The following is a 22,890-nucleotide window of genomic DNA, read 5'->3' as shown; positions in this document are numbered from 1 at the left end:
AGTGGAGGAGCAAGGATGTTTTACTGCAGTTGTACAGGGCCTTGGTGAGACCACATCTCAAGTATTGTGTGCAGTTTTGGTCTCTTTATCTGAGGAAGGATGTTCTTGCCATGGAGGAAGTGCAAAGAAGATTTACTAGGCTGATTATGGCTGATAATCCTGCTATGGCAGGATTGACATATGAGGAGAGATTGGGTCGACTGGGTCTATAATCACTAGAGTTTAGAAGAATGAGAGGGGATCACATAGAAACCTATAAAATTCTAACAGGGCTAGACAGGCTAGATGCAGGGAGGATGTTCCCAATGGCTGGGGAGTCCAGAACCAGGGGTCACAGTCTCAGGATACAGGGTATGCCATTTAGAACCGAGATGAGGAGAAATTTCTTCACTCAGATGGTGGTGAACCTGTGGAATTCTCTACCGCAGAAGGCAGTGGAAGCTAAGTCAGTAAATATATTCAAGAAGGAGATGGATATATTTCTTAATGCCAAAGGGATCAAGGGATAGGGGGAGAAAGCAAGAATAGGGTACTGAATTAGACCATCAGCCATGATCTTTTTTGAATGGTGGAGCAGGCCTGAAGGGCCGAATGGCCTACTCCTGCTCCTATTCTCTATGTTTCTACATTTTTAAGCACTCAGTGTAGCAGAGATCACAAGGTCTTAGGTTTTAATTCAAAGCCATGTTGCGTTTTCTGATTGCATCTCAACTGAGATGGTGGGAGCGATGCTGCTGAAGGGCTCAAAGCCCCTGTATTAGAGAAGAGCAAATCGCAGTTACGTTTGCTGCTGCCGGTAGGTATCCAGTGAATACCACTGAAAATCATATGTTTGGACATCTAGTGAGGACCGAACTTGGCTGTGATGCCCATCAGATTCAGAGTAGCACCTAAATAATGTCCACTTGGGTGACATGCTGCATGCAATCAGCCTATGTAATGTGCTCGTGTAATAATGCTGTAACTGCCAAGATTACCCCTTAGGAAATTTAGTTTAAGAAATTACCAAAACCATTTTCAGCATTCAATTTTAATTTACTTTGAAGTAATCAAAATGACTGATTACCATAATAAGAAACATTTGCGTCACACAAGTGCCAGGCAATGACCATCTCCAACAAGAGAGAATCTAACCATCTCCCCTTGACATTCAATGGCATTACCATTGCTGAATCCCCCCACTATCAACATCCTAGGGGCTACCATTGACCAGAAACTGAACTGGAATAGCCATATAAATACTGTGGCTATAAGAGCAGATCAGAGGCTAGGAATCCTACGGCGAGTAACTCACCTCCTGACTCCCCAAAGCCTGTCCACCATCTACAAGGCACAAGTCAGGAGTGTGATGGAATACTCTCCACTTGCCTGGATGGGTGCAGCTCCAACAACACTCAAGAAGCTCGACACCATCCAGGACAAAGTAGCCCACTTGATTGGCACCCCGTCCACAAACATTCACTCCCTCCACCACCGACCAGTGGCAGCAGTGTGTACCATCTACAAAATGCATTGCAGCAACGCACTAAGGCTCCTTAGACAGCACCTTCCAAACCCGCGACCTCTACCACCTCGAAGGACAAGAGCAGCAGATGCATGCGAACATCATTACCTGCAAGTTCCCATCCAAGTCACACACGATCCTGACTTGGAACTATATCACCGTTCCTTCACTGTCGCTGGGTCAAAATCCTTGAACTCCCTTCCTAACAGCACTTTGGGTGTACCTACCTCACATGGACTGCAGTGGTTCAAGAAGGCAGCTCACCACCACCTTCTCAAGGGCAATTAGGGATGGGCAATAAATGCTGGCATAGCCAGTGATGCCCACATCCCATGAATGAATAAAAAAAAATCATTGTAACTGGTTTCGGTATACATTTATTAAAGTGCTTCCTAAATTAAATACTAATTTAATCATAGTTCAGTGTAAAAACTGTACAAAAATTGTTTGTAACCTGTTTTTTTTCCCCCCTCAACTGCACAAACAGATTTGAATTAGGAAGCAGATGGTACAACAAAATAGTGTCTCAACAAGTTGTATCAGAAAGCAGTAGGATGCCAATTCATACTTGTGATTCTCCACATGTTGAGCTTGCAATTCCAGCTATGCTATCTGGAGTGGTGCTGAATGAAGGCCAGGTGTTTCCTTTATGGGAAGGAAAATGAGAAAGGAGGAACTTTAACTCCCAAGCACTGACAGTAACAAATGATTTGCAACAGAGTGCCACTGACAGGTGTCTGCAACTAGCTGTCTGCTTCACCTTACTGATTCAACTTAGTTGCTCTGGTTGTCCTAATTGAAGAGTGATTTAGTTTTTAAATTCCCATTTCTTCCTTATGTGGTTGTGTCTGGTCGACATTTGTCACCTTCCCCAACAGCACTATCCAAAATGAGACCAATCATTGCACACCCCTTGTTAACTAAATGGTACTGTCTTGGTTAGTGCAGAACAGGCCAGGTGCTTTCCTCCGAGGGTCAAGGAAATTGTGGAAAGTAGTTTTTTCTAAAATCAGCAAGACCATCATGTGGGAGCGATTACCACACTGTTGCATCTTGACACATTTGCTGCAGTTCTTTTTATATAACAAGACTCTATTCTTTGGATCAAGTATGGTGCTGGTGGCTTATTTTGCCTTTTGTATGGAGGATACACAAATATCTTAGGAGAGAGAAGTATCTAAATAAAACTTAACCATTTTTTTAATCTTCAGACTGATCTTGTAGATCTGGAAGTTTTGTCATGAGTGGAGGGTGTCTAGTGCCAAATGCCTGAGAATAAGACGAGAGAAAAGAATGAGAAGAAAGACGTGCTCCACAGTCTGTACTCGATGAGTTACACAATGCATCATATTTCTAAAATAAAGCTCCATCCATAGCCTGAAATCTTAGTAGAATAATATTTAAGTTATGTTACCATGGTTGAAGATTCAGAATCACGTTACCTAAAGGCAATTAAGAATGAAAATAAGGAAGCAAGTATGGAAGGGATACTGCATCATTTATGTATTATGTAAATATTTTGCCCTCATATTAATATGCATTTCATTTAACAATGCAATCCTAATCTGAGACCAGAGTCTAAAGCAAACCAATATAAACAATAACTTGATTTATTTAATGCCTCTAATGTAGTAAAACATGCCAAGGTGTTTCACAGAAGGATTGTCAAACAAAATTGGCACCAAGCCATATAAGGAGATATGAAGGCAGATGGCCAAAAGCTTAGTCAAACAGGTAGGTTTTAGGTGTCTTAAAGGAGGAATGAGAGATAGAAAGGTGGAGAGGTTTAGGGAGGGAATTCCAAAGCTTAGGGCCTAAGCGGCTGAAGGCACGGCCACCAATTGTAGAGCGATTAAAAGCAGGGATGCTCAAGAGGCCAAATTGGAGGAGAGCAGAGACCTTGGAGGGTTGCAGGGCTAGAGGTGACTACAGAGACAGGGAGGGGCAAGGCCATGGAGGGAGCTGAAAACAGGGATGAGAGTTTTAAAGTTGAGGCATTGCTGGACCAGGAACCAATATAGATCAGTGAGCACAGAAGTGGTGGGTGAACAGGACTTGGTGTGAGTTAGGGTATAAGCAGCAGAGTTTTGGATGAACTCAAGGTTATGGAGTGTGGAAAATGGGAGGTCAGCCAGCAGTGCATCAGAATAGTCAAGTCTAGGGGGAACAAAAGCATGGATGAGGATTTCAAGTAGCAGATGTGCTGAGGCAGGGGCAGAGTCAACTGATAGAACAAAAGTGGAAGTAGGTGATCTTAGTGATGGCACGGATACGTGATCGGAAACTTTTCTCAGGGTCAGATATGACACCAAGGTTGTAAACAATCTGGTTCAGCCTCAAACAGTGGCCATGGCAAGGGATGGAGTCAGTGGTTGGAGAGTGAAGTCTGTGGTGGGATCCGAAAACAATGGAGGGAATTTTATTCTGGTGGCGAGGGTCTCGATGTCAGGAGAAACTGCATCGATATCCCCTCATCGCCTCTCTCCCGGAAGGCCTGCCAAATTTAGTGTCAATCAGGCACTTACGTGGACAGGGGGGGGCCTTCCATAGGATCTAGGACCCCATTGTCGGAAGTCCCACCCTTAGAGAGCTGCTAGCCAATCAGAGGCTGGCAGCTGCAGCACCATTGTGGAGGCAGTGGTTGCTGCTGGAGGTGACCATCCTGGAGGCCGAGGAGCATCGTTGGAGCCAGGCTGCAGGTAGGTCAGGGTGAGAGGGGTCTCATGGAGTGGGGATCGCAGGGGACGGGGTGGGAGGGGTCATCAGCAAGGGCGGGGATGACCCTCAGCGGGCTGCCCCCCTTCTCGATGCCAGGTACCTTCTTCAGGCAGGACCCCCACCCCACAACCTGGAGCCGGGAAGCAACCCACACGACTTTTCCCATTGTGCTCCCTGTGCAGTGACAGGGCCGCCCACCACATGGGTAATTGCGGCTGTGGCAGGAAGAGACCCTTTATTGGAGGTTAATTGTCCAGTTAAGGGCCTCAGTTGGTGGCGGGGTGGGAAGGCTGTTCACAAGCCCCGGACTAAATTTCGGCAGAGGCAGGAAACCCCCCACCACCATCCCGCCCGATTTTGTGCTCTCCCCGTCACCAAATCCACTGCAGGGGAGAGCATAAAATTCCACCCAATGGCTTCAGTCTTCCCAATATTTATTTAAAGGAATTTTCTATTCATCCAGTACTGAATGTCGGACAGCAGTGTGACAAATCAGAGGCAGCAGAGGGGTCGAGAGAGGTGGTTGTGAGGTAGAGCTGGGTGTCAACAGCGTACCTATGGAAGCCAATGTTATGTTATCATTCACACTGACGATGCAAAAGAAAGTGTGATTGCAGAATCATAGACCTTTTATAGATATATCGCAGGGCATGATTTAGGCTGGAATTTTTCCTTGGCAGACGGGAGTCGTCCACCAACTGAAAAGTTGGTGGCGATCCCGCCCCGCCGGACCTGGGGATGCTGTTGGAGAAAATCCAGTTAACCCAATGATTCAACAAATTCTCCGGACTCAGACTTTGAGAATAAACAGACTTTATGCATGATATCATGGAGAGCACACCTTACCTAAAAGCGGTCTAGTGTTACTCTGTAGAACAAAGGAAATCCACAACGGATATACAGTTACTCAGCCCATCCCGCTGGACACAATCCAATCAGAATGGTTATTGATTACATACATTACACATAATACCAATTAAATCACTGATTAGTCATCATGTGGCAACCTGATCAGCTTATGCTGGCTATCAATTGATGAGCTCAGGTCCTATCCATTGTCCTGAAGTCTCCCAATTATCACCTTAAATGGGCCTGCATTCCTGAAGGTGCCGGGCAGTCTGCAGATTCACTGATAAGAGGGGCCCCCTCTCGTTATCTGTGTTATGCTGTACCAGGCTCCAACTGTGAGCTCTGTCCCACAGTGCCTCAGGCTAAAACTCCATTTTGTATCAATGTGTGGCTATACTTTCAACTCAAATAAGAGAGAATATGTGTATACGTTCTCACTAGGATGATATTAATCTGTCTACAAAATAATAGGTATAGAAGCAAAACTCAGCAAAATTGCTCCCACATGCAGTCCGGATTTTACGGTCCACAGGCCCTTAATTGGGCGTGGGGGGGGACTTCCACCTCATTGAGGCAGGAAGTCACACCTAATGGAGCTGCCGGCTAATCAGCAGGCTGGCAGCTATTAGTCCCAGCAACGCCACCAGGAGCGGTGACCACTGCTGGGATTGAAACCCAGCTTCTGCAGGAAGTGGAAGGATGGCCCTGGATAGAAGGTGAGTTTTTGGGGCCTCGCCAGGGGTGATTGGTTGGACCCCCACAAGGCACGGGGGGTCGATTGGCTGGGGGTGCGAGGGGCTTGCAGGGCACTGGGGGTGGTTGGGGCTTTGGGGGTGACCCTCCGTCAGGCATAGGGCGCTTTTGTCAGGCAGCTTTTCTTAGGCCTGGGCAACCCGCCCGGCCAAGGGTAAAATCCCCGTGGTGGCGGGCGGAGGCCCTTAAGTGGCTGTCAACTGGGTGCTTAAGGGCCTTGATTGGCCTAAGGCGGGCGGGCGGTTTCCCACTGCTGCCGCCTCACGTAAAATGGCGACGAAGGTGGGAGTGGATCAGGACGGGCCCCCCGAGCCACCCCACTCCATTTTAGGCCTCCTCCCACCACCACCCCCTGCCCCCCAACCCTGCCGCACCCCCGCACTCATGCGCCACCAACCCGCTCTTTGGTGGGGTGTAAAATTCCAGCCTTAGTGTTGAATTCAGTCAGCAAGCCCAATTTGCACAGCTCACACCCATAGTGTACATATAGCATAGTGCATAGTGCAGCAAAGGCAGCATGAATCACAAAACATAAAATATGCACCATTTTAGCCTGGAGTAGGATTACATGATGGGCCAGATTTTTGCTTCAGGGGTGGAAAGCAGAAGTCGGGACTGTTTGCGGGTCCCGAACACCCCCCCAGAGTCGGGGGAAACAGAATTGAGTTACGCTTTTCACATGGGCGAGCCTTTAATTGATATAGTCACGAGTTTGGTGGCCAATCAGGGGATGCAGAGGCAGGAATGGAGGTGGGTCAACGGAAGTGCGGGCCCAATTTAAACTCACCGTGGTAGCCATTACTGTAGCTGCTGTAAGGGGAGACAGAATACTGCCAGTGAGCTTTGGGCTGCATCTCTGCATTTCATGATGTCTCAGGCGAGCTGGAGGCCGAGAACCTGGTGCCTCATTTTTCTGTCAATGACCTACAAGTGATGCTGGAGGCCATGAGGGAGAGAGGAGGGATGTCGTCTTCCTGGAGGTTGGCAAGAGGAGGCCACCCACTCAGGCAAAGCAGGCCAGTGTTCAAAGGGCAGCCACCATCAGTGGCAGAAGTGTCGTTAGATGGTCCTGGATACAGTGCAGGAAAAGGTTCAATTACCTCATATGCTCCGGAAAAGTGAGAGCAAATCCCATACCTCAGTACAGGCCTCTGGGTGTACACCCTCCAGCAGACAAATCACCTGAGGAGTCTCAGGGCACATGCTGCTTCTGAACATGGGAGGATGTGTGCCCAGGGCACTTACTGAACCTTCAGAATAGTGCAGAGCCATAGTGTCGCTGAGGACCTGCAAGACCGATAAATGCAGATTTTAATGAATAGGGGCAGATGCCATCGGTCGCAGAGGCAGTGCCTTATGTTTCTCTTCTTTGTTCTTTTTTTTTAGAGATACAGCACTGAAACAGGCCCTTCGGCCCACCGAGTCTGTGCCGACCATCAACCACCCATTTATATTAATCCGACACTAATCCCATATTCCTATCACATCCCCACCTGTCCCTATGTATTTCCCTACCACCTACCTATACTAGGGGCAATTTATAATGGCCAATTAACCTATCAACCTGCAAGTCTTTGGCATGTGGGAGGAAACCGGAGCACCCGGCGAAAACCCACGCAGTCACAGGGAGAACTTGCAAACTCCACACAGGCAGTACCCAGAATTGAACCCGGGTCGCTGGAGCTGTGAGGCTGCGGTGCTAACCACTGCGCCACTGTGCAGGAGAAACAAGCACTTAATGCCAGGGAGAGGACCCAAACGGGCTGAGTGCTGCTGTACTTCCAAATGATCACACCAATGGAGGATTGGATCAGAGGCACTCAGCTGAAATGTTCCTGAATCAAATGATCCCTGACATTCATGGTATCCTGACGAGACTTTGGCACCCCATGGCATGCCCAGGCACTTTGTTGTGCAGCTGGGGCACCACCTTATTCAGCATTATCCCCTCTGCCTCCACTTGCTCCTCCTCTTCCACCTCCAGCTCCTTCTCTTCCTCCAATGAGCTGTCTCTTTCCAGGGCCTCACCATCCTCAAGGTCCACATCTCTCTGGAGGGCCATGTTATGGAGGATGCAGCAGATCACCATAATGACCGAGACCCTTGCAGGATGGTATTGAAGGGCGCCACCCAACCGGTCCAGGCATCAGAATTGCTTCTTCAGAAGCCTGATGGCCTACTTAATGGTTGTCCTAATGAGCAGGTTGTATCACCTCTGTGCCTCTATCAGGGGCTCTCGTAGACGGGTGAGTATCCCTCTCTTCAAGGGATATCTCGTCCCCTAGAATCCATCCATGGAGTTTGGAGAGTGAAATGGAGATCTGAGGCAGCCTGGACTGATGGAGGATGAAGGAGTCATGGCAGTTGCCACGAAAGTGAGCGCACACATGGAGGATCGGGAAGGTTCTCGACGCCGCCCTCCCTCCACCCTGGTGAACACGGCCGGCACTGGGAATGGCATCGGGAAACCGGCAGGCCAGCTATTTTTGAGCTCTATCCACCTCTGTTCTTGCTCCAAGCAGGGCCTGAAAATGCAGCACCATATATCAGCTATGCTCTTTTAACTTTACTAATGAGGCAAATTCAAATATTCTACATTTATAAGCTTATAATTGAGGAGAATCTGTCTCCTAATTAGACAGCTCAAACTAGAATAACATGATGGATTAAGTCATCAGTTAAACTAATTGTTAAGAGGAAAACTTGACTAAAACTGCCAACCTTCATAAGTCTGCTAATTCTCAGTGCCCTAACACATATTTTTCAGAACATTTTTGAAATTATGTTTAATGTCTCAGCTCTATATTAGAATTCAGAATGTCAAGTTCCCTGCAAACAGCTTTTCATAGGCCTGGGATGAGGATTATACAAGTCCTGTCCATGTTGTCATTGACTCGCTACAGGCTACGCTGATGCTGTCGTAGCCGCAAGCAATTTTAGTAGAAAACACTTTGTACACAATATAGAAAAATGAACTTCACATGTATTTAAATGTCTACCACCATGCAAAACTTTGCAGTCCTTCTCTTTCATTAAAGTTGAGAATTCTGGCATGTATTTATCAGACAGATCACATCTTACTGCAGCTTTTAGGCTTTAGTCCAGCAGTTATGAGCTGTACTTTCTCTTCACCGGAGTAAATGCTGAGAATATTTATTCACAACAAGTCACCCCAAGCCTACCTGTCCTCTTTATCGAGAATGCTGTTAGACTTAGCAGCCTCTGTGACTGAAGCCATCTTAAGTCAGGTCCCTTGTTTATAGATGTCACTTATAATGGGATTAAATCAAGAAGCCCTTTCAAAAGCCCAACACCGAGGATCACATGATCCCACTATACAAGAAATGCTAGGTCACAAATCTATCAGATGTATTCTGCTAGATATGAAAATACCCTGGCATGCTGGACAAATAAAATTTACTATAATTGACTGTCAAAATTACGGAGATTTCCTATTTATATAAATAGATGATTATCATGCACCAGCTACAGTGATTACATTATGCAAGATTTTCAAAAGTTTGTAAATGTTACAAATTTCAGGTCTGCACTAGATATTCTCTTGGGTTCAACATTGCGAGCCACTCACGTTAATGTGTCCCCTAACATCTGGAAAGCACTTTTACCACTGAGTATCACGACACATGACAACATAATCCAGAGGCCCCTCATTGGATTCTGTGATCTCGCATGTACCCATGTATGGTTTTTCTACCTACCAGCAAGCCAACTGAGAAGCACTGTAGCAAGACAAGATCAATGGTAAACCAACAACTGGTTTAGTTTACACAAAATACATAACTGACACTATACAGTTATATACAGTTAATGTTAAATCTATTTCATATCGCTTTTTGTAACATCAATAATAAATTATGCAAACTTAGTCCTTGATGTGGACCTGGTTCACTTTATAAGTAAGTATATGTTAACTGACCAGTGCCAATTTTAGGAAAAGAAAGTTCTTTAAGTTCTTCAAATTCAAACATACTGTGGATTCTGTTTCATCGAGACATGGGCAGGCAGATTTGACCTCTGACATTCCTCCAACTCTTTGTGTCACAGATTCATTCATCAAACTTCCAAATGAAACTTGAATCAGAAACTTTGCCACCTATATTGGCATTTGTTCAGCCAGTGGGACAGGACATACCCAGGGATGGTGATGGTGGTGTCTGGGATATTGTTTGCAAGGTATGATTCTGTTAGTATGACTATGTCAGGCTGTTGCTGGACTAGTCTGTGGGACAGCTCTCCCAATTTTGGCACAAGCCCCCAGATGTTAGTAAGGAGGACTTTGCAGGGTCAACAGGGCTGGGTTTGCCATTGTTGTTTCCGGTGCCTAGGTCGTTGCTGGGTGGTCTGTTCGCTTTCACTCCTCTTCTTAGACTTTGTTGTAGTTTGGTACAGCTGAGTGGCTTGCCATGCCATTTCAGAGTGCAGCTAAGAATCAACCACATTGCTGTGGGTTTGGAATAACATGTAGGCCAGACCAGGTAAGGATGACAGATTTCCTTCCCTAAAGGACATTAGTGACCCAGATGGAGTTTTACAACAATCGACAATGGTTTCATGGTCACCACTAGACTAGCCTTTTTATTCTAGATTTATTAATTGAATTAAAATTCCACCATCTGCCATGGTATGATTCAAACCCATGTCCCCAGACCATTAGCCTGGGGCTCTGGGTTATTAGTCTAGTGACATCACCAGTACGCCACCACCTCCCCTTCAGCTTATGGTTATTGAAGTTATTACACCCATGAATGCTGAGTGGTATTTTGTGATGCTAGCCCTGTCCGCTCTTTCTCCTTTGCCTTCATTTTCCTTTTACCAGCATGACAGTATTTTTATTGCTAAGGAGTAATTTATAAAGGTGTGAAAACAGTATTTTAAATCATCCAGGAATTATTGAGCTCTGGTGACTCCTGATAAGTTCACTTGTTCAGGCGCAATCCTTTCAAGTCTGAGTATTTTTGTGAATCAAAGATTGACTTTTGGTGTCTATGACTGAGTAAATTTTTATACTTTATGTTTTTTACTGGTTGAAAAGCTGCTTGTCCAAAAACTGAAGAAAAAGCTAATAGCAATGTTTTGACAGTTAATCTCATTTACACTCCATTATTTTTTTAAACTTGATTTTATTTGCTATTAAAATTTTAGAACTAATAATAACAGATAGAATGGATCCCAATCTTAGCCTCGTAACTGAAGGCCAAGATCGTTCTGATAGGGTGGAGAGGGGGTGAAGGGAAAATCAGAAGGGAAGTCTTCATTCGGTCACTGTCATTTGATTAAGGTGACCATTGTTGATGGCCTAGCAACCAGATGTCCTTCTAGCTGCAAAAGATACAGGGTCTGGGATAGAGAAGAACCAGAAGTAAAGCAAGAGAAGGGGAATATATGTTTATGAGAGAGTTATAACACCCTAAAAAGAAACACCAGAAAAATGTCATCCCCAACAAGAAAAATTATTATTTTTAAAATTCTTTCATGGGATGTGGGTGTCACCGGCAAGACCCAACATTTGTTGCCCATTCCTAATTGTCTTTGACACTGAGTAGCTTGCTTGGCCATTTCAGAGGGCAGATAAGAGTCTGCCACATTACTGTGGGTCTGGAGTCACATGTAGGCCAGACCTGTTAAGGATGGCAGATTTCCTTCCCTGAAGGACATGAGTAAACCAGATAGGTTTTTATGACAATCGATGATAGTTTCATGGCATCATTACTGAGACTAGCTTTCAATTCCAGATTTTTATTAATTAATTGAATTTTAATTCCACCAGCTGTCATGGTGGGATTTGAACCCACGTCCCCAGGACATTAGCCTGGGCCTCTGATTATTACATTTTGAGATTGGTTAGGCCTGAAACTTGAAACTATCCTTTTCTTTAAATGTTGATAATTTTCTGAGCCATTCCAACATTTTTAAATTTCTGATTTGCATTATTTATGTTCTTCTTCACTTATGAGAGCCTGCCCCTTTAATGCTCTAACTTTGTAGTATTGTAGACATCCAAGGTCATATTTACAGCACCTGTCACAGGGATCCTCCAACTCAACGGTGCTCAGGCGCTATGCAGACCAAAAATCTTTTGCAGCTAGGAAGAGTCTTATGTGACATTTGTGTCTTTCCAGTTTTGGTAAATATGCATTGATGCTCAGGGGTCAGAGAGTAGAAGAAAGATAATATATTGTTTAGCTGGGCAGATGCTTAATGAGTTTACCACACAAAGCAGAACTCCTTGGCAGTGCAGTTGTGGGAAATCACTAGACAAAAAGGCACATTTGGGAGAGATCACTGGAATAATACAGAAAGCACCAGGGACAGGCATAAAGTAACGGAGAATAGGGAAAAAGAGGGAGACACACACACACAGAAATAGGGAAACTGAGAGAGAAACTCTGAAAGGAGGGAGACTTATAGACATTCAGAGAACAGCAAAGAGGAAAATGGAAGAGTAGAGATGAGGAGAAACATACAGTAAAAGGAAGAATAAAGAGTAGATAGAGACCACACTTTAGGAAGGATGTGACGGCTTTAGAGGGTACAGAAGAAATTTACTGGACTGGTTCCAGAGATGAGGGATTAGCTACATGGATAGACTGACGAAGGTAGGGTTGTTCTTAGTGCAGAGAAGACGAGGAGGAGATTTAATAGAGGTGTTTTAATTCATGAAGAGTTTAGATACAGTAAATAAAAAGAAACTGCTTCCAGTGGCTGAAAGGTCAATAACCGGGGGGCACAGATTTAAAGTGATTGGCAAAAGAACCAGAGGTGGCACGTGGGAAAACGTTTTTACACAATGAATGGTTAGGATTTGGAATACGCGACCTGATAGGGTGGATGATACAGATTCAATTGTAACCTTCAAAAAAGAATTAGATAAATATTTGAAGGAGAAAAAATTGTTAGGAAAAATGGAAATAGCAGGGATGAAACTGATTAGATTGCTTTTCAAAAGAGCTGGTGCAGACTCATTGGGCTAATGGAATTCCTTCTGTTCTGTACTATTTCATGGTTTTAGAGACAAAAGGCAAAGTGGACAGAGGGAGACAAAGAAAGGTAAAAGGGAGAGAAGCAGGAACACAGTGAGAGAGAGGGTGCTAGCAAAACAATAATAATGTAAATGCACCATAACTTATATATTCAAACTGATCTGAAATAATGGAAAGTACAGAATCAAGAGAACTTTACAAATGTTTAACTATTCATTACCATAGTGACAGTGAAATACTTGTATTGATCCCATAAAAACTATGATTGAGGTTGTGTCCCATTTGTAGCCCAGTAAGATTCCTGAATCATTTTTTATTATCTATTTTCAAGATGGAGAAACAGTGGAAGAGCCACACTTATTACGAACCTCTAGTTGTCCTGAAGATATGGTTTTGGACCTGCCTCTTGAACTGGCTTGATCAGCAGTGGCGTTCCATGTCTCGATGAATGCTCTAGGCCCTGGTCTTTGCTACCTTCCTTGACAAATTATTCCAACATTTAACACCCTTTTAATTAAAGAAAAGTTCCTAAAAGATTAGTTTTACATCTTACTATGGTGGGATTTGAATTCCTTGCCTCTGGTGGTTGTCCAGTACTATATCCAGTACACTTGTCTGAATATAATTGGTAACCACCAGCTTATTTGTTTTGTTGTGCCCTAAAATTAAATAAATCAATATAAGTAGAATAGGAAATTACATATTTGCTGTAACAGTGCTATTGATGCCAAAGTTAGACTGTTGTGCTCCCTGATTCTCCAATGGTGTTTCAGACTAACCTCACCATTGCTTTTAAAGGGTTCAGAGCTATGATAACTAGCTGTTTAAGTTTTGGCCAAGGTCTCTGTGGAATAATGCAAAAATCTCAACAAATTACTGTGTGACGTAACCAATGGCACAAGTCATTCTACAAGAACAACTTGCATTTATATAGCACTTTTAATGCAATAAAACATCCCAAGCTGTGTCACAGGAACATTACCAAACAGAATTTGACTGTGAACCATATAAGGAGCTATTAGAACAGGTGATCAAATGCTTGATCAAAGAGGTAGGTTTTAAAGAGCATCTTAAAGGAGAGAGAGATAGAGAGGTGGAGAATTTTAGGGAGTGAATTCCAGAGCTTAGGGCCTAGGCAGGGGAAAAAGACCCTACAGAACACCTACTGGTCCTACCCCACCTGCTTTCACTTGCCACCGCAAAAAAAATACTTCTGATGAGACACCAGTGAGCTTCAGTCTCATGTGGGCTCCCCATTCAGCTGGTTCCTCTTTGTTTTCAGCCCCACAGGTGTTGAAAATCTCGCAGTAGTATGCTATAACAGTAACATAAATCTTGCTTATAAAATTACATTGTTGTTTCTCGCGCTTACGATGTCCCGTGCCACGCACATGGGAGCTGGTCTGTTTGTGCGAGGTGAGGCGAGTAGTGGGGATGAGGGTTCTGGATTCTTCTCTCATATGGCCTTGGTCCTGTTGTTGCACGTCAGTGACTTGCATTTTGGACCAGTCTGCAGACCACTGGAGGACCATCGCTGACCATCAGTGATCCGCAGGGCATACGTTGAGAAATCCAATGGGTTATACTGATGGATGGGAGGAGATCCTGTGGAGTATAAACGCCAGCATACACCAGTTGCGCCCAATGGCTTGTTTCTGTGCAGTAGACACGATGCACAGGGTAAATTCACTCTATCACACCACTCCTGACTCAGTTGTCAGTGAAGGCGGCACCGCTTCAACGGGTTGGCTTTTAAGTGGAAAGTACGTCTTAGAAATAATAGTCACATGTCTCGGAAAGTACAGATTTTTTTTTCCGGGGTAGTGGAAGGGACACAACAGTCATCGTTACACAATGAACTGGTCAAAATGACAAGGTCGGTGGCGTGGGCTGTCAGCCGAGAAATTGACATGTTCTCCCAGTGGTCACATGTGCATATCAGCTGGGGCCGCTCTACACGGGAAAGGGCAGCACTGGGACCTGCACCGAAACTGGACAATTTATTTGATCAAACACAAAACCAAAACCCAGGATCACCTCAGTGTGCAGTCCTGTTACGGATCGGACACTCGTTTTCCTCTTCCGCTTTCATTCATGTTCGGAAAGTCCCGGGGCATTTTCTGAAACCGCAGCGATTACATCCGCCCGACTTTGTACTCTATGTGTACGTATTCACGTGATGAAAAGTTTTTTAAAATAACATGGAAGTTTTGCATCCAAGTTATAAAATGCAGTGCTTTGGGAAGGCGTGTGTTGAAAGTGACTGATGTTCTGAATGATTGATTGAAGATTTACTTATAATGCAAAATTTTGAATGTGAAACATATGGGTTCTTAGTTATATTTAATGGACGGATTTACTATCGTTTGTTTTAATGTAAAATTTGAAGAGCTGTGACCCTGGGTTGTCAGCTAGTTGCTGATCTGCACCTGATGTTTGAGTAAATTTCCTCCCGAAAGTGAATCAAAGCCACTTCCTCTTTTTCAGCCAGTAAGTTGAAAACTTGGTGAACGGAGACTGCTGTAGTGAACTAGAGAATCTGTAGAGACTGAAGTCTGCGGCCAGAGTCTGTAATTGAAGAATGGAAGCCAAAGCTATTTTGTTGCCCCACTCCACTCACAACCTTGAGCTACAGCCGACGCTCGATAAAGCTCCCAAGCTCTACCAGGGGTACGAAAGCAAAGACATAACAACAGCTGAAGATGCTTTGGGGTAAGTTATTAGAGAGATAGTTCACTTTACAAACTGCTTCCATCTCCGCTATGACCCGCTGTTACTCGACAAGTCTATGTAGTGAGTGCTGAGCTCTAGAGCAGGAAAGTCTCAAACTCTAAGTCAAATGGGGTCATTATAATTGACCTCTGCCTCTGAGTTGCAAAGGGTAAAATCAGGCAGGGTTCAGCATTGGTTCTTAACTGGGTCTGAGTATAGCTTTTTCAGTAAGCACAGGGTTATGTTAACAGTGATGCCTCCTATAGTCAAATAGCCTGCTGACACTATCGAGGGTCATATGTGAATAATGGTCACTGGTATGAGAAAATAGTCAGCAGCAGCCATGGGATCAGACTCCATCCAGCAAGGAGTTAATACTTGTGGGAGAAGAAAATCTTAGCAGACAAAAAATGGCAAGATTAAAAAGCTTTCTAAATTTAAAATATTCTTAAGGCAATTATATTTAGAGTTTAATTGCTTAAGGACCTTAATTATTATGCCTCTTCATTAAATATTACAACCAGATATTCCAACTGTCAGAACCCCATTTCAGAGAGTCACTGCCAAAGCCATTTTCAGAAATGCTGCATGCAAGTGCACATTGAGATAATTAATGTTGTGTGCCCCTATTGAGGCACATCTATTTAGGGGATTTTACTTATTTGCCTGCGTGATGACTTTTCAGTCATGGATAAGGCTGACGGTTTTGTGTATAGTCTATTTTTGCCGTTTTGTTAACTGTTTGTAGAATAATTGTGTGGAGTTCCCTCAACTTCACAGCACTTCAGGTATTCCACAGACAAAAGTGTATTCTTTATAAAATATATAGCTCTGAATAAAACTAGAGGGTCCATAAAATCAGGATATAGGGATTGTCCTGCAAATTAGGAGTAGTTGGGACATCTGTCGAAAACATTCGTGAAAAGATAGACTGCTATTTGACAGAGTTTGTGAAGATGCCTAAACCTGTATTTCGGGCACTCCTGGATTCACATTCCGGTCACTAAGTTTGTTTTGCATAGCACATAATTTATGCCTCTGTGAACTTCCTTACAAAAATTTTTAAAATGTGTAATCTATTATTTGCGTGGTTCTCTGTTCTATTTTTAATAATAATGGTATTTGTTTTTTACAAAAAATAACCTGTTATACCTTTTCAAATTCCTTTCTCCTTTGATACTTAGCCATCAAGTCTTTTGCATATTTGTTTCATCTTTGTCAGTTCCCATGATCCATTTATGGCATGAGTTTAAAAAAGAACTTTTTCATAGAAAAGTAATTAATATTAAAGGCTCTTTGTTTTCAACCAATTGAATGCGCAAATATTCAAGATTGGCATAGTTGTATCATGTGTTTTTTTTCTATGTTTGAAAACATAGATGAGGGAGAAAAGTGCAAATGCTCTTTAAAAACATTAATCCTTGTTTTTCTAAAAATTAAAATAATAGTTAGGTATCAGATAAGACCTTTTACCACAACAACACTGGTCCTTAAAAAAGACCACAATAGCTGCTTTTGAGGAAATTGTTCAGTATCCACATTGAGCTCATTCAAATTATTCCAGATTTTATTGCATGTAAATGTATAGGAGGTGTTAGTTAATGGTTGATATAGAGTCGAAGTAAAATGTGTATTTTATTGCGTTTTGTACCTCAATAAACTCTGGCAGTTAGTTCAAATGTATGGGTTGAAACTGTAGCCAATATTTTGAAGTCAAATGCACTGTGTGATATTAGTAACATTTTTAATCTATTCACATAACATTCATCTCTACTTTTTAAACAAAAGAATGAATCAATTGAAAATGAATGAGTTCACATGTTTATTAAAGATTGGGTGGAACTGCCAACTTTGGTGATGATATAAGAAACAGATTGGGCATTTAATGGATGACCAATCAATTTTGACGTCAGTGGAAATGAATAATGGGAATCGAGTTGCCATTTGTCGAAGAGTTCCAAACTTCTGCTGCCCTTTGTGTGTAGAAGTGTTTCCTAACTTCATTCTTGAAAGGTCTAGCTCTAATTTTTAGACTATGTCCCCTACTCCTAGACGAGGCAACAAGTAGAAATAGTTTCTTTCTATCTGGCCTATCAATTCCCCTTAATAGCTTGAAAACTTTGATCAAATAACCCCTTCTAAATTCCAGGAAAAACCACTCTAGCTTGTGTAATCTCCTCATAATTTAATCCTTGGAGTCCAGGTATCATTCTGCTAAATATTCTCTGCACTCGCTCCAAGACCAATAAATCCTTAATAAGGTATGGTGGCCAGAACTGAACACAGTACTGTAGGCGTGGTCTAACCAAGGCTTTGAATAGCTGTGGCATAAATTCCATCTTTAAGCAGCAGAAAGCACAGCCGGCAATCATAGGAGTGATGAAAATCAGGGATGCACAAGAGGTTAAACTCGGAGGAGCCACAGATCTCGGAGGGTTATAGGGCTGGACAAGGTTCAGAGGTAGGGAGGGGCAAGACCAGTGACTTCTCATGTTAAACCTGTTTCTTTCCTCCGCTCCCTTTCTAACTGTTTACCTCAGAGGCTTTGTTTGGTTTCAAAATTTCTCTCTGCTCTTTTCTGTACTGCACTCTCTCCTTTTGTCTCATTCGTGTTATTAATTAGAAACTCTCTCACAGATGTAAGCATTAATTATCAGTTGACTTTTCGAATTGTTAAAAAAGCACTGCAGAAATAATCAATTGACTTCAAAATTAAACTGATGATTCTTTCTGAAAATTGAACTAACATCAGCATGAACAAAGAATCTGAATCTTTTATACAAAAGCAAAATACTATGGATGCTGGAAATCTGAAATGAAAACAGAAAATGCTGGAAATACTCAGCATGTCAGGCAACATCTGTGGAGAGAGGAACAGAGTTAATGTTTCAGGTCTGTGGCCTTTCATCAGAACTGGGAAAAGTTAGAAATGTGATAGGTTTTGAGCAAGTGAAGGGGGGTTCGTTGGGAAGTAGAACAAAAGGGAATTTTGTTGTCTCACTGGATGGAATTTAACACCAATTAATTGACACTTAAGGGCCTCTTCCCACCGCTGCTGATATTTACCAGTGACCAACGGGCACTTCGGCACCTGAGGAGGCTGCCCAGTAATACCTGGCAACCTCCTTGAGGGCTGGGGGGGGCAGGCACTCCTGATCGGGTACTTCCTGCCCCATGGAGGACCCCCAGCAGCGTGGGTCATCCCCCGCTAAAACAACACCCCTCCACCCACCCACCCTACTCTCCAAATGCCCACCCCCTTGCCAGGGCCTAGCCGATTGTCCCCTGCTCCCAGTGGCACTGCTGGGACTGAAGAGCTGTCGACAGCTCTTGGAGGTGGGACTTCCTGTCTCAGAGGAGTAGAAGCCCCGATTGCAGCCAATTAAGGGCCTGAACCACACGAAATAGCAGCGTGGCTTTCAAATCAAGCTCTGGGAGAGGCCGAAGTCAAGTAGAAACCTCAATGATGACATTCCAAGACACAAAAGACAGCTCAATGGTTAAGTTTGATTAAACTATTGTGAAATACATCCTTTTTTAAAAAATTTTGTTTCACCCTTATTTTAGACATTGTAAATTTAAGTTACTTAAAAAATAGCTGGATGGAAAAAAAGTATTAGGAAGCATTTTGAGCAGTTTATGGGAACCTTTTTGTCAGAGTGTAATAACAGAGTGACAAGTTACATAATAGGCAGAATTTTCACCCCTATATGGGGGCAAGAACCATCCCACAGGCAGCCAATAAAGACAAGAATATGGCCAATTACCCGAGGCTGACTAGATTCTTGCAGTCAGCATGTGGGCCCCTGCGGCCTCAGGAACAGGTCAGCTGCCTGGAGGCTGCCGACCAGGGAGCCAACGCTCCAGACAAGCTTTGATGCCCTCCCCGCCTGCCTGGCCAAAGCTGCAGCCTTCGGCCACCCTGTGGAGAGGTTTGTCCTCCATGATGGTCTCCTGGCAGCTCTGGCCATCTTTTTAATTGAAAAGTTTGAAAGGTGCTGAGTGGGCACTTCTTTCTTCCTTACCTGAAATGACTGGCTTCTTCTGTGTGGAGGACCTCCTGTTTCCCTCCAGCTTCGAGAGCCTGCCCACAATGGCGAGTGCGCCCTCTGGACATGAACTGGCCAGTTCAGGAAAAATCACTGCCAGGTGACTGTTCCCACACAGTGCGGGGTCAGGACCCCCAATTGACCCAACGTTGACATCTCGAACCAAAACCTGCCCAACAAATCCATTGTAAATGAAGATACAGGAATATATAATTGGAAGAAGTTGACACAAAAAGTATGACAAAGTTTGATAACAAAGTCAAGTGGAGCAGGCAGAAAGCACATGCAGACATAAGATTTTTGGTAAGGTACAGCAAAACATTGGTTTGATTATAGATATAAATGCTCTGTTATTCTCAGAGACACTTATTGAAGTATTATATTCTTGTGTGACTTAAAGCAGATCTGAGAAAAATATTTGAGTTGGATTCAATTAATTTTCTTTTTAAGAGTGTGGACAATTCTGAAAGATTCCAGTGTAACCAAGGGTCAAGTAATAGCTTGAAAAAGGATAACCATGGATAGAAGAGAATTGGACCTTAACATATAGCAGACATGTAACCTATATCATTGCTAAAGATCTTGCTCACAAACTTTATTTCCCATTATCATGAATTTTGGTCATGTTTTTGTCTTAATGTACACCATAATACATTGTTATGTCAACATCAATTTTACTGTCAACTGTCACAACATAGTAGCTAGCAGAGTCTGACCACTAGGTGGTTTGTTGGGGTGTTTTATTTTTACGTCTCTCTGAACATCATTGACACTGATTATGTAAAATACCCTCATATTCATCAACTGAATATGGGCAATGTCGTGAATAATTTACTGGTATTGCTGATGCAGTTTGTGGATGCAATGCCTGTATCGAGCTGCATTAACATTGGAAGCTTTGTTCTGGTCACATTGTGTAGCTTTTTAGACACATTTCTGATTTTGCTACAAACTTTGTCCAGAAAAAGTCTTCATGATTTATTTAAGATATTGCTCTACATAGAAACCCAGATAAATTCATTCTCAACAGTGTCATAACAGAGACCATGTGTTATACTGCTTCTAGATACTTACACTTGTCAAAAAGTTCTTTTTCTCAAAAATGTATTTGAATTGTAATTAGACTGCTTGCTTTCTCAAAGGTAAAGTGGAAAAATGGCACAACTACGATCTGACTAATGCACCCTTTCAGCAGTGTGTTACTAAGTGTTACGACCAGGTGAGAAGGGGTCTAGAGGTTCCCTCTCAACCTTTGCCTGGTTTAACTGTAACAGGGTGTAATTTTAGAAACACTGTTTTTAGCTCCCACCTCAGTGACTCCATGTTCACTGCTCCAATTGTAAGGCAAAGAAATCAGACCGGTTTCCTTAGATTTAAACAAGAAAGATGAAAGTTTATTAATCTTTAACTGTAATCTGGTTAACGACTATGAATATGTGACGCGACCATGCTAGCATGCATATGTGATAAACACACATGCAGATAGTGACAGAGAAAGTAGAAAAAAATAAAGGGGAAAAGTTTGAGACAATAGATGGGTTTTGGTTTCTATTTTACTGTCCTTTGAGTTTGCTGTGGAGTCTTTGGTTGCCGGTAAGTCCTGCAATTTGTTGGGGCCCAGTGCACGCTTCAACTTGTTTCGATGTTGGAGTCTTTTCTCTCTTGAGGTTTACATGTTTTCCGTGGGTCCGGTGGCTTGAGAGAGAGGCTTCCTTGTTCCAGCTTCAGTTGCACACTGCCTTCTGTGCCTTTCTCTGTGGCACAATTTAAAAAAAAACACAGGTTTCCCAGCAGGTTTGCCATGTGACTAGCTCCTTATTTGGAACAGTCTTTCCTGCAAGGTTTGTGGATTGTATTATTTTAGCAATCTCTGGAATCCGCCTCCTTACACCTTCAGTGTCTGGTGATCAAAATCCATTTAGATTAATTGGATCAGAGAATAGTCCTTTGTCTCCACTAGCAGCGTCTTAGTATGCAAATGTCTTTCCAGCCCAAATGTCTGGTGATCTTCAAACCAGTCATTTCTTCACTCCAGCAACAGTTTAAAATCAATGTTCATATGATGAAATCAATCTGCCTCATTCTTGGCAGGTGGGAGTCTGCATGACACTAAGATTCTTAGTGGCCTGTGATGTATGGCAGTGTCCCACTTACCAAGTGATTTCCTTCAAAAGAAAGCAAACATTTGTGATCTAGTCCAGACATAGCACTCAAATCAAAATTGTTGGCTGTTTTTCTACTTAATCTCTTTTGAAAAGTGGAAAACTATTTTATGACAATGGATTTGGAGAAAAATTACACATTGAAGGTTTTTAAAATTGGGCAGCAGTTTCTATAGGGAACTAGTGTTAGAAGCTTTCTCGTGTAGTGCATGACCTAGATTAAGCAGTTTGGCATTAGTTCTTATGTTCAGATCTAAAGATATTTTCTTGCTTTGTGCAAATGAGCACTTCAGTACTTTTAGTGGAATTTAGTATGCATTGTGCTAAAGTGAATCTCAGTTCTAATCTTTGCATGAGAGATGCCTATCTGTGGTGCAAAACTAACTGGAAGTTTGCTATTTATTTTGCATGGGTAACATATTAATTGACTGGGATGTTACCAGCATTACAATGCTAAAGGAACGTTAATATTCTGCAAACGATACTGCCATTATTGTATTAGGGATGTAAATTGGAGCGTGCAATCAGGTGATCTCTGATGTAGTTGCATAACTTTATCATGTCAACCGCTAGATTATTTCTGTTTTATTGAACATTAAAGAAACATAACAGTACAAAAACCACAACAAGGTAGCCTGTACTGCAGCTGTTCTAACATGGGATGTGACACACTCATGCTGTGGCAGATAATAGACAGCACTTAATTTTTGTATAGAAATTGTTCCATGTACTAGCTGTGCCCAAAATTCCCTGAAGTTTAAAGATGCCCTTTCAACAAACTCTTGGGTGAACCACTTGTAGGTGATTCTTAAATGTTTGAGTTCACAATTTATCATCATCTGAACTGCACTGGAGGCACAAAATGCTACAAATGACTGACCTGGGCGAGTCCTGAAGGACAATAGCTGCCAGCCTAGGCCTGCGACAGGTGGTGTGGGAACCAACAAGAGGAAAAAAATTGCTTGACATTGTCCTCATCAATCTACCTGTCACTGATGCATCTCTCAATGAGAGTATTGGAAGGAGTGACCACCACACAGTCCTTGTGGAGACAAAGTCCTGACTTCACACTGTGGATGCCATCCATCTAGTTTTGTGGCACTGCCACCATGCTAAATGGGATAGATTCAGAACAGATCTAG

The 22,890-nt window shown here is 43.0% G+C and overlaps 1 protein-coding gene across 2 annotated transcripts in view; it reads left to right on the top strand.

The window, feature by feature from the left end:
• The first annotated feature begins 14,647 nt into the window (after nucleotides 1–14,647).
• Nucleotides 14,648–22,890, top strand: part of si:ch211-153b23.7 (TNFAIP3-interacting protein 3) — a 42,499-nt gene continuing 34,256 nt past the window's right edge. Inside the window, exons 1-2 of one of the 2 annotated variants that reach the window (XM_068047584.1) lie at nucleotides 14,648–14,989; nucleotides 15,313–15,537. In XM_068047584.1, the coding sequence (XP_067903685.1) occupies nucleotides 15,407–15,537 (131 nt within the window). In that variant the 5' untranslated portion in view covers nucleotides 14,648–14,989; nucleotides 15,313–15,406. Of the gene's footprint in view, nucleotides 14,990–15,029; nucleotides 15,538–22,890 lie in introns of those variants that run through there. The other variant, XM_068047585.1, reaches the window with a different exon arrangement.

The sequence above is a fragment of the Heterodontus francisci genome, chromosome 15 (assembly GCF_036365525.1).
Source record: "Heterodontus francisci isolate sHetFra1 chromosome 15, sHetFra1.hap1, whole genome shotgun sequence".
Taxonomy (NCBI): Eukaryota; Metazoa; Chordata; class Chondrichthyes; order Heterodontiformes; family Heterodontidae; genus Heterodontus; species Heterodontus francisci.
Note: the sequence above shows the minus strand (reverse complement) of the source record. Positions and strands in the feature narration are given on the sequence as shown.